This window comes from Littorina saxatilis, linkage group LG6 (assembly GCF_037325665.1).
Source record: "Littorina saxatilis isolate snail1 linkage group LG6, US_GU_Lsax_2.0, whole genome shotgun sequence".
NCBI lineage: Eukaryota > Metazoa > Mollusca > Gastropoda > Littorinimorpha > Littorinidae > Littorina > Littorina saxatilis.
In genome coordinates, this window is record NC_090250.1 from 7205795 (window position 1) to 7218451 (window position 12657).

Sequence of the window (12657 nt, forward strand, 5' to 3'; positions counted from 1 at the left end):
GAACATTGGTCTTAAGTTGGACTGAAGGGCTTCCATTGTTAAATACTTTTAACTGCCCATCACCACATTTTCTTTCCCTCCCCTTTCTGTGTGTACGAAATGTTCAGAGGAGCTGCAAGAGTTGTGGATGGCCTGATGTTGAGAGAGATCTTCTTCTTCTTCTTCTGCGTTCGTGGGCTGAAACTCCCTCGTACACTCGTGTTTTTTGCACGAGTGGAATTTTACGTGTATGACCGTTTTTTACCCCGCCATTTAGGCAGCCATACGCCGTCTTCGGAGGAAGCATGCTGAGTATTTTCGTGTTTCTATAACCCACCGAACTCGGACATGGATTACAGGATCTTTTTCGTTGCGCACTTGGTCTTGTGCTTGCGTGTACACACGGGGGTGTTCGGACACCGAGGAGAGTCTGCACACAAAGTTGACTCTGAGAAATAAATCTCTCGCCGAACGTGGGGACGAACTCACGCTGACAGCGGCCAACTGGATACAAATCCAGCGCGCTACCGACTGAGCTACATCCCCGCCCATGTTGAGAGAGATGAGACATTGTTCAATATTATCATTTGTTTATCTTTTCTTTTCAGCATCCACATTTTCCAGTGCACAGACAACATCAAGACAACAAAGAACAAGCTGAAGATACAGCACGGATCACCCGTATACTGCATTATGTAAGTAGCATAGAGTATCTCGCTTGTGTCTTCCAAGCGAGCTTCTGGACAATTTGTCAGATAAATGTATTTTCAAATTGTCAGATAAGTGTATTTTCTGTATTAAAAGTGTATGTCTGTCTGTCCACTTGTTATAAATATAAAGTTCCAATACCATACCTTTCTTGTTATGACCAGACTTCAGCTTCAGACAGACAGAGAAATGTTCTTGCATCCACTCCATGCATGCAGCAACAACCCAATGAAACTGACAGCTTCGGCGGGATTTTAATCCAGTAGCTATAAAGCAAGGTTGGCAAAATAAGGGCACAAAGGCGGCAGTAGGCATGGCTTTTAAAAACCCTATCCCCCCTAAGCTGAAGAAGCCTAATCCGTTATAGGACCGGAGGTTGTTTCGTATTCTACGAACTGATATATTCTTTTACCCCCTACGCTGCCTCTTTTTCACGTAGACTTCCGGCTCTTTGGCAGCGGGCCCCGCGTGCATACGGCCGCTGAAGGAAATGTACCCTTTCAGATTCCAGTCGTATGCCAGCATGCGATCTGATCCTAGTTACCATTCGTAGATGGAGAAAAGGTCAACAACTAGGGGACCCAGTATCCGTTCATACCTCCGCTTACATCGGCGTTCGGGCATTCCAGAATCCTGGGTATTTGGTGCGCTTTGCGCAACCACACCTTTGTATTTAGGTGTCTACATTGAATTTCTTGGCTAAAGCCTATGTTACATTTTATGTAAGCCACAGTTACTTGTATTAGCCATGTCTACTTATGCCATCAAACTGGCTATTCCATATTTTCTCAAAAGTTTGGTAAGAGCCAGTTTCCGCCACCCCTGTGCCCTGCCCCAACCCTCGTACGCTGTCGAAAACTTGATCTGAAAACAACAAATTTGTTTGAAGAAATCTTAGATTATTTAGAGATGAACTTTACAGTCGGTGAATTTTACAAGTGTATCGACAGCTTACTGAAGGTTAAGGAACAATGGGAATCTGAAATTAGCATAGGATTGAAGTCAGCCCCCCCTCAAAGTCTGTTGCGAAGATGTCCAGGCCTTCTCAAGTAAGATGGACACCGTCCGGCGCCAAAAAGTTCCCTTTTTCGAGTATGGGGTGGGCAATAATAGTGCCGCTTGCCCCATGGAACACGCTCCTTGCGCGACGTTGGTATCTCTTGCGAGTAGCCTCAGCAGCTACAGTCTTTTAAAAAAATCGCCAGTTTGTTCTGGGTAGCATGTCTGAAAAAACCAGCCTGCTGGCAGGGTACCTTGAGTGAAGTACAGCGACTAGTTCGAGCACCGCGTGGTGCCACTGCCAGCTGTCCAGGGAGCCAATGTCATTTGCACCGACATGGAGAACAATATATGCAGGGTGGGTTGCTGTTATGCTGCTCTGTAGCAGCGCGAGCACGTCCTTGATGCGCAGACCTGGTTTGCCGACAAGGGTGTACGGGAGGGGAACGCATACGTGCCTTCTGGTTGCATGCAGGTGTGACTGCAGCCGTGTAACAAGGCTGGAACCAGCAATGAGGATGCCTGAAACTGGCTGTAGGTCATGGGCGACACCTTCGGTTGCATCTCCTGTGATGGTGGCTGACGGGGTATGGTCGCCTCTTGCCTCCCACCAGGGAGTGGGGTCACGCATGGCCTGGTGATTGGGCGCCGTCTGAGCAGCCTGAGCTCCCCTCGCCTCTGGCTCTGTGGGTGCCGCCCGGGTTTTGCGGGTTGCTCGCGTTGAGTGGGTTCGGCCACGACCGGACTTCTTCTTAAGACAGACGTCAAGTGAGTCGATGTTGACCAAAAATATCACACGAAGTCGATATAATTTTCGTCCGCGAAAACACGTCTTCTCGCGCTGTGTTCAAGACGGAAAAGGAAGTTGGGAGGTTTAACTCTCTTGAATTATCGTGGGTTTGACTTTCTACAGAAAAGCGACCAAATTATCTTTTCCGATGGTCTTACGGAGGTCTCAGCCGAACCAGGTCATAACCAAATCTAAGTAAAGACTTAAATTGTTTTATTTGATTCTGTAAGTAGCATTGATCAGCCGAATACTGCATTGTGTAAGAAGTAAGGTCTACATCTTGAAAAACTGTGAGGCTTCTTCTCCTTGATTAAATAGCTTTTTTGTGGGTAGATTATATTTTGTTTAATGTTCTCTGAAAAGATTGTGCTGTGTGTCATTTTTGTACAAAGATAAATGATCAGCTTGGTCATTCTGTGAATTGCAGATATCTGGATAAGGCCAAAAAAAAAAATTTGTCTGTTTCTGGTCACCCGACCGACCCTAAATTTCGGCGCCGACCCTAAACTTTTTTTTTCCAAACTCCAATTTTTTTTTTTTTTTTTTTGTGGTATAAGGACAGGGTGAGAAAATGAACAACAAAAACGTGTGAAAACGAAAGTCCGCTGACGATTTGTAAATGTGTTGAGTGTCTTGTCTCTATGTATAGTGAATCCAGTCTCTTTGCGCGATTTTTAAAGTTAGTTTTATTGGTCTACATTTGGGGGAAAAAAAAAAAAAAAAAAAAAAAAAAAAAAAAAAAAAAAAAAAGCCGACCTACCGACCCTATTTTTTTTAGCCATGTTACCAGAAACAGACAATTTTTTTTTTTTGGCCTAACAATGATTGTGCTGTGTGTCATTTTTGTACAATGATAAATGATTAGCTTGGTCATTCTGTGAATTGCAGATATCTGGATAACAAGGTTTTTGCCTCCCTTGTCAACGGTGACCTTATTGTCTACAAGAGAGATTCAGGTACGGAGCGTTGCAGACAGAATGTGAAGAGTATAGGGAGGGCTGGATCTAAGGGCAGGGGGGCTCCTGGATTCCGAGACACCCCCCCCCCCTTCTTTACCCAGCCAATGTACCTTTTTGTTTTCACAGAGGGACCAAAAATACCCCTGTCAAATGCTAAATTTTAACAGCAGCTAGGGGGCCTTGCCCGCAATACCCCTGCCTGGCCAGCCCTTGTACCCCTGCCTCATTTTAGAAGCCCCTCCGACTCATACACTAAGTCCAGCCCTTATGGGGATTCTGATCTCTCATTTTATCACACCGTACCGGTCATGCTATATAACTGGGTATCAATGTTGGTGACATGTATCTTTTGGTATTTTGTTTGAGACCCTTTCAGTCTGAACCGAACAGTTGTGAACAACCGTCTTGGCTCAGTCGAGCAAGGTTGTTACATTACACTTTGTGTGTACGGTTGAACCCCCTTGTTAAGACCCCACAATTGAAGACTTCCTCGGCGGGTGAAGTGGTGCAGTGGTAAGACGTCGGCCTCCTAATCGGGAGGTCGTGAGTTCGAAGCCCGGTCGCTACCGCCTGGTGGGTTAAGAGTGGGGATTTTTCCGATCTCCCAGGTCAACTTGTGTGCAGACCTGCTAGTGACTAAACCCCTTTCGTGTGTACACGCAAGCACAAGACCAAGTGCTCACGGAAAAGATCCTGTAATCCATGTCGGAGTTCGGTGGGTTATGGAAACACGAAAATACCCAGCATGCCTACCCAACAAAAACAGAGTGAAGCTGACTATGCTCTCATAGTATAGTGTGGGGAACCCAACTGGGCAAACGAGCTCACACGTCACCAGAATTTCTGGAACGCTGAAGAAGACTCCCTCCCTTGTTAGACACTGGTTTTTTTCTCCAGACTTTCTGTTCATAACCTCTGTGAATTTACCCCCATTTTAAGATCTGATTTTTGTCTGATTTGTTTGAGGTCTTTAAAGGGGGGTTCCACTGCATTCTTTTTTGGGGTGCCTATTAATATTAACAAGGGTATTTATATGGCGCAAATCCTAAAAATAGTTCTAAGGGCCTTACAATCAATCTTCTGAAGTTTTATAAAAAGCATAAAAGTAGACATCGAAATTTGTGCACTTTAGCCTGGGTTTTTTTTTCATGCAGTGTGACATATCTGAATGCAGGAGTCTAGCCTTAGTCTGTCGGTAGCATTGGGGTGATGTTGGTCTAGCCTTAGTCTGTCGGTAGCATTGGGGTGATGTTGGTCTGTGTTTTTTAAGAAGGCGTGTGGGACACGGAACATCCATATACGCGCACCATCGGCTCGGCGACGGCTCCCATCACACGCATGCTGGCGGTGGCCGGCAAACTGTGGTGTGGCTGTCAGAGCACCGTGCATGTCATCAACCCTCTGGCCCTCAACATTGAGGTAAATAGAGAATGATGGTCACTTGTTGGTTGATGATGTTGTGTCGTAACCTAGGCTGTCATAACCCAGTGCTCTGTTTAACAAGGTACATTTGATGACACTGATATGCTGTTTCAAGAAAAGTGTAAGGGTCACATCCGTATCTGAAAATAGAAATAAAACAGTTGCAAGAGAGAATTAAGTACATGATGTGTTGACCATCACTCAGAGCTAAGTTATACAAGTTTTTATTCAGTGACTACTACTGAGGTTATACAAATAGAAAACAGTGGACATGCACTTTGCAATTATATTTTACTTCTGCATCTGCATTTTCTGCATGTAAAAAACAGTACTTGTAATTGTATTTTACCTCTGCAATTTGTGCTTGTAAAAAAAGTAAAACTGTACTGTGCATTTGTATTTGACTTGTGCCTTTCAGCGATCATTCCAAGTGACCTCTGACCCGAGTCGCGCGGTGCAGTGCATGGTGTGCTCGGGGCAGGGCGTATGGGTGGCGTGTCAGCACAGTTCAAAGGTCAGCCTGTTCCACGCCACGACCTATGAGTTCTTGATGGAGGTCAGCGTGGCCCAGGCCGTGTCGCACAAACTGCAGTGTGAGTGGCATTGTTTTATTCCATTTACCTTATGATCCCTTTGCTGGGAAAATTTGTGTGGCTTCCTCCCAGTGGAAAGCTAGCAGCAAAATTAGTCATAGTTTACGTTGGGACAGATCTCGAAGAAAATGTTCTCATCTTCAAAGCCAGCCAAGGTGTACGTGCTTATCAGTTCTGTATGGAAACAAGCAGATGTGAACTGTCTGAAAACATTAGGATGTTACTCATAACGCAGTTAGTGCGTAGCCGGACCCCCTTCAAGAATTTCTAATACGGTTTTTATATTTAGTCAAGTTTTGACTAAATATTTTAACGTAGAGGGGGGAATGGAGACGAGGGTCGTGGTGTATGTGCGTGTGTGTGTGTGTGTGTGTGTGTGTGTGTGTGTGTGTGTGTGTGTGTGTGTGTAGAGCGATTCAGACTAAACTACTGGACCGATCTTTATGAAATTTGACATGAGAGTTCCTGGGTATGAAATCCCCGAACGTTTTTTTCATTTTTTTGATAAATGTCTTTGATGACGTCATATCCGGCTTTTCGTGAAAGTTGAGGCGGCACTGTCACGCCCTCATTTTTCAACCAAATTGGTTGAAATTTTGGTCCAGTAATCTTCGACGAAGCCCGGACTTCGGTATTGCATTTCAGCTTGGTGGCTTAAAAATTAATTAATGACTTTGGTCATTAAAAATCGGAAAATTGTAAAAAAAAAAAAAAATTTATAAAACGATCCAAATTTACGTTCATCTTATTTTCCATCATTTTCTGATTCCAAAAACATATACATATGTTATATTTGGATTAAAAACAAGCTCTGAAAATTAAATATATAAAAATTATTATCAAAATTAAATTGTCGAAATCAATTTAAAAACACTTTCATCTTATTTCTTGTCGGTTCCTGATTCCAAAAACATATAGATATGATATGTTTGGATTAAAAACACGCTCAGAAAGTTAAAACAAAGAGAGGTACAGAAAAGCGTGCTATCCTTCTTAGCGCAACTACTACCCCGCTCTTCTTGTCAATTTCACTGCCTTTGCCATGAGCGGTGGACTGACGATGGTACGAGTATACGGTCTTGCTGAAAAATGGCATTGCGTTCAGTTTCATTTTGTGAGTTCGACAGCTACTTGACTAAATGTTGTATTTTCGCCTTACACGACTTGTTTTCTAGTGCATATTGGACGCAGAGTTGTCCAGTTCTTGGAGCCATGAGAGGTAACATTTTCTCTATCATGCTTATAAAAGGGGTGTGTGTGTGTGTGTTTCGTTTTCAGCGGCGGACGACATCATCCGGCAGCACAAGGCGGCGTGTCTGCGCATCACGGCGCTGCTGGTGTGCAAGGACTTGCTCTGGGTGGGAACCAGTGCTGGCGTCATCCTCACCATCCCCATCCCCAAGATCACCTCCACCACCACAAACGGTGCCCTGGCTACCCCCACTGTTACAGGTTTGTGTGTGTGCGTGTCTGTGTCTGTACCTCTCTCTCTCAATTTGTTTCTCTTGTGTGTGTGTGGGTTTGTGTGTCCTTCTCTCTGTGTCTCTCTGTATTTTTATTTGTTTATTTGTGTGTGTGTGCTCTCTCTCTCTCTCTTTCTCTCTCTCTCTCTCTCTCTCTCTCTCTCTCTCTCTCTCTCTCTCTCTCTCTCTCTCTCTCTCTCTCTGTCTCTCTCTCCCCCCTCTCTCTGTCTCTCTCTCTCTCTAGTCGGGCACACGCGTGAATATGTGTTTGTGTGAATGTAAAGGGCACATTGTAAGATTAAGCCTATGGCCTAAAATGTCTACCCTTTATGTGAATAAAATGTTCTAAGTCTCTCTCTCTCTCTCTCTCTCTCTCTCTCTCTCTCTCTCTCTCTCTCTCTCTCTCTCTCTCTCTGTATGTAGCGGTGGTGACAGGTATGTCGATACAGCAGAGCCTGTACAGGATGATAGTGACCAGACCCTTGCTTGGCTGTTGGGACAATAAAAAGAACAATAACCAACAACCTAGACATATAGAAATAGAAGACTTTATTATCTCAACAGAGAAATTTGTTTTTGTGATGTGTATAGATGACAACAAACATAAAACATGACATAGAACAACATTAAACATTGAGATTCAGTAAAAGTATTAAATATGAATAATTCCTTGAACATGACAGCAAACACTCGGTGCAAATCATCATGTCAAATCACAATTCATAAATCTCCCAACTCTCTATTTTTGACCTAACCGTGTCTTGATATGTGCAGGGTTGGTGTACGGCCACACCGGACATGTCCGCTTCCTCACCGCCGTAGAGCTGTGGAGCGGTCTCCCCACGCCTAAACCTGAAAGCGCCGCGTCAAGGGAGACGCATATCAGCGAGGGGGTCATCCCCGACATCCATCGCCGCTCGTCCATGGCCGCCACAACCGCTACCATGGCAACCAGGATGCTGGTCATCAGCGGCGGCGATGGCTACGAGGATTTCCGCAACAACTCAAGCAACGAAGCAGCCGGGCGAGACGACAGCACCAACCACCTGCTGTTATGGCAGGTCTGAGAAGCGATGACCTTCGCTGACCTTGAGAAGCGACGTCATTTGCTGACCTTGGGAAGCGACGTCCTTCGCTGACCTTCAGCGCCCCTCGATGACCTTTCACCTCACAGGACTGTTGTTAAAGCTGCTGTTGTGGCATGTCTGAGAAGGGACGTCCTCCGTTGACCTTTCATAACCATCGCTGATCTTCAATGCCCTTCGCTCACCTTTCACTGCATAGGACTGTTGGCTGTACTACAGTCGAAGCTGCTGTTGTGGCAGGTTTGAGAAGCGACGTCCTTCGCCTGACCTTTGACCCAAAGGACTGTGGGTTATATTTACAGTCCACAACTGTTCCATTGCTCAGAATGTGACACATTTGTTTTTCTGACTTGACGATCTCATCTTGACAAAGGATGCCATGACGCTTTCAGTAGCTAGCTGTGGGAAGAAAGAAAGGACCGAGGGTGAGATGGAGGGGGGGGGGGGGGGGGGGGGGGGTGAGATGGAGGGAGGAAGTGGGGGTTGGGGTGGCATAATTGAAAGTAGCGGAAGATGAGGGTTGAATTAAGAGTCTGTGGTAGTGTGACTGCACAAAGGAATCACTCCGCGGTGTGATTGGTATGCTGGGTGTGTATAATTATAAAGGACTCTTGCCTATAGCGGGCTTCCGTGCTTTCGTAGGTTCTCTAAACACCTGTTTTAAAAGCCGTGGTTGTGATTTCAAGATTTGAAAATGATATTTTTGTGTAATGCTCACCTAGTACATTTTCTATTTGTCTGAAAGAGTACTTGTGATGTCATCTCTTCATTGAAGGAAGGAAGGAAGGGAGGGTTAACAATCGAAAATGATGTAGACGTAAATTATCAATGTTAATTATCTATGTTATCAGTAAAAAGTGATGGAAAATTCCCCTTGTGTAAATGTCTGCATTGTTGGACAAAGGGGTTTATACCTTGGCTTGAGACATGTATTTTTGACTGAATTCAGAGAGGCAGTGACACGCTCTGCTCTTCTTTTTGTCTTCTTTCCCTGATGGAAGAGCTTTCATCAGTACATTATGGTTGGGGAATGCGTCACAATGAGGACTCCACAGAAAGTGTGAAAGATCTGTGTAACTGAGTGCCCGAAGCGCAACAATCACCTTTGGAGGCAAAGCCTGTTAAACAGGGTTGAGATTTTAGAGCAGCCCTACAAAAACTGCCATGGGTAAGCAAAGGTTCCCAACAGCATACAAGGAGACAGCAACAGCCAGACCCCATCACAAACACAACTCTACAATTGACAGGTGTCCAGCCGACGACGTTGAAGAAAAGTCAAGCTACTATAAATAGCTCATGCTCTTTGCAGGCAGACAACTCTGCAGAGCACTGCTGTGAAGGGAGACTAACCCTGTCACACCTGCATACAGCTGAGCTGTCTTCAGCAAGGCTTAAAACTGACTGCGCTCCATCTGTGCTTTGTGTGTGGCTGTACCTTCGCGTAGTTTGATTTGCCCCCGTTAACTGACTTGGGTTGAATTGCCCTCGTCAACTGACTTGGGTTGAATTGACAGACACACGCTACACAGACACACAAACGTGTCATGGCGTACGTCATTGCACACACAGTTGGTATCGTCACAAGAGTTGAATGCTTTATTACAACAGACTCAGACTTCTCATGCAGCGCATCATAGACTGATGTTGACACCGGAGATTGGAAACAGGCAAGAAAGTGTATGTGTTTATGCAGGAAAGAAAATTCAGCCAGTGGTCTTTCGGTGACTATGGTTACTGATAAGCTGGTGTGTTTGTGTGTGGTTGAAAGTGACTGGATTACACATGCTTTTCTTGACAAATGTTGAAGAGAGTATAACCACCATGTGTGGCATATTCCAGGTGATGAAAAGTGAGTGTTGGTGTAGAGTTGAAGTAGGTGGTGATGAAGAAAGTCCAGTGAGTCGAACCGTCAGCGGAAGGGAAAACTTACATTGGAAAGGGAAACCTACATTGGGAAACCCACATTGGAAGGGTAAACCCACCTTGGAAGGGGAAACCCACATTGGAAAGGTAAACCTACATTGGAAGGGCAAACCTACTGCGATGGAGACCCGCGGGCTCTTTGGAGGTGCTGACTGCTGTAGTAATTTGTGACACAAATCAGAGCTTTTCTCGTTCGCTTGTGATACCTGTAACAGTGCATTTATATGGCGCAGCCGTTGGATCGGCATGCCCGCCTTCCTGACGTTCCACATGAACTTTGACCTAGCCGACATCATTTTTTTCTTTAAAAGAGGAGGATGTGTTTGGCGTTATATTGCTCTCACCAAATTGAGAAATCACGCAAATGAGAAATTCCCCAGTTTATTAGATGCAGGTGTACATATTTTGGCGCATTAAGCAGTATTGAGTCGTATCGTTTTGTGGATAAAATAATGGAGTATATGACTGGCATGAGGGGCCTTGTGTTCGCACTTGAAATGTATAATTTGTTCAAACACTGTTTCTGATATGATTATATAGTGTACATATATTCGTAGAAATGAATAATTTTGTCTTCTTGTCTTGTATTAGTGATGAAGAAAAATGTTACTAGAATTTGTCACCGACTCAAACCTCGTGATCTTGCTGAGGTGCAAAAACTAACCCATTCTGCGAAGCAAAATGAGCGTCCTGCTTTTGAAAAAGTAACCGTGTCTGATGCTTGAAAATAAAGTGCATCAAAATACTGACCAGCGCAATGACTTGTTGAGACAAAAGTACACTGTAATCCAACTTCAGTTGAGCTGAAACTGTAATAAAAGTCATGATGTTTTAAGGCATCAGGAAGAACTTAATTCAGGATTTTGGACAGTTCTTTTGTATCTTTCGCAGATAAGATGATCACTTTGTATGTACATAGCAGTAATAGCATGTATTTGTTTCTTCTGAACGACATAAAGTTTGTTTCATTGTCAGGAGTTAGCTTCTGCTGCTTTTGAGTGTCACATTGGTCCATGAATGTTTTTGCCACCAAGTATTTGAATTAGCTAACCTTGGCTTTAACGTGGAGGATCTTTACATTGGTTTTATTCTCCGTGTTCGTTAGAATATTTTTGAATGGTTTTTTTTTTAAGACATATGTTGCAGCTGGTATTTTTCCTGTAACTTCTGTCTCGTCACTAAGATATTTTACACGGCAGCATTTTCTGCTGTGTATCTCACACATAGCCCCAATCCAAGCTTTTTATTTTGATTCCTTTTTCCAGTCTGGTCTCTCAATCCGTTTAGTCAGTATTATCCGCACAGCTTTCGGCCATTTTTCGGCTTCTTTCACCTCTGTTATGACCAAATCTCTGTTTGGGGGTAAGGGATTGTCCAATTAGGATGTCACTTAATGATGTACGATACCAATTAGGATGTCACTTAATGATGTACGATACCAATACATGCACAGCCTGGTGGTGACCTCGTGAGTAATGCTGATAGTGATATGACCAAGTCACCCAGACAATTTCTTTTGTTAATTCTGATTCTTCCTGATACCCCCCGCAGGTTAGGGGGAAGAATTTACCCGATGCTCCCCAGCATGTCGTAAGAGGCGACTAACGGATTCTGTTTCTCCTTTTACCCTTGTTAAGTGTTTCTTGTATAGAATATAGTCAATTTTTGTAAAGATTTTAGTCAAGCAGTATGTAAGAAATGTTAAGTCCTTTGTACTGGAAACTTGCATTCTTCCAGTAAGGTAATATATTGTACTACGTTGCAAGCCCCTGGAGCAAATTTTTGATTAGTGCTTTTGTGAACAAGAAACAATTGACAAGTGGCTCTATCCCATCTCCCCCCTTTCCCCGTCGCGATATAACCTTCGTGGTTGAAAACGACGTTAAACACCAAATAAAGAAAAGAAAAAAATTCTTTTGTCAGTTCCTCGGGAAACATGCAGAAAAAGTGACAAAATGTTATTTACGTGACGCCATTTATTAATTCCCGTTATGACGTCTTCTCAAACTGTGTTGCACTTTTGACGTAAGAGATTTTACTCTCGAAGAGAACCTCAAGAAGAGAAGTCTTGGTTTGTTTAATGGTTGTCGTGTCTCATTAAATATGGTTTAAACTTCGTAGCAACAACTCATGGAGGGTATAGTCGTGATCAGTATTTGTTTAATGGTTGTCGCTTCTCATTAAATATGGTTTAAACTTCGTAGCAACAACTCATGGAGGGTATAGTAGTGATCAGTATTTAGCCGTCTGCCTGTTAAACTCTGCACATGCACCCACCCCCTCCCCCTTGTTGATTTGTTTACCTGGGAGCGGGACACAAGACCTGGAATAAAAAATTAAAAGAAATATCCAGGAAAAAAACATGACTTCTTGGCATACTTTCACTTGGCACCAAAAAATACACAGCTTTAATAAGTTCCTGTGCTTTTCAGCCATTTTGGTTGGAATGGGGGGGGGGGGGGGGGTACAGACAGGGCACTTTGATGAAGAAAGTGAAAGTTTTGGCACAGACATTGTCATATCAATGTGCTTTGCGCTCTTATCATGGATACAGGGGAATGCACTCTGCTAATATGGAAAGTGCTTGAGTTCAATAAGTGTGCATGTTTCTTGCAGATCTGTTTACTCTCAGAATAACTCGGAGTACATGTATCTTCTCAGTAGTGAAACTGCAGCCTTTTTTTTAATGTTTTACTCATGAGTATTTCATGGAAGATTTCTCCAATATCTCCAATC

The 12657-nt window shown here is 43.8% G+C and overlaps 1 protein-coding gene across 1 annotated transcript in view; it reads left to right on the top strand.

The window, feature by feature from the left end:
* Window positions 1-8423, top strand: part of LOC138968385 (rho guanine nucleotide exchange factor 17-like) — a 40511-nt gene extending 32088 nt beyond the window's left edge. Inside the window, exons 18-23 of the mRNA XM_070340964.1 lie at window positions 588-674; window positions 3365-3432; window positions 4706-4854; window positions 5276-5450; window positions 6729-6902; window positions 7688-8423. Of these exons, the coding sequence (XP_070197065.1) occupies window positions 588-674; window positions 3365-3432; window positions 4706-4854; window positions 5276-5450; window positions 6729-6902; window positions 7688-7980 (946 nt within the window). The 3' untranslated portion in view covers window positions 7981-8423. The remainder of the gene's footprint in view (window positions 1-587; window positions 675-3364; window positions 3433-4705; window positions 4855-5275; window positions 5451-6728; window positions 6903-7687) is intronic.
* The last annotated feature ends 4234 nt before the right edge of the window (window positions 8424-12657 follow it).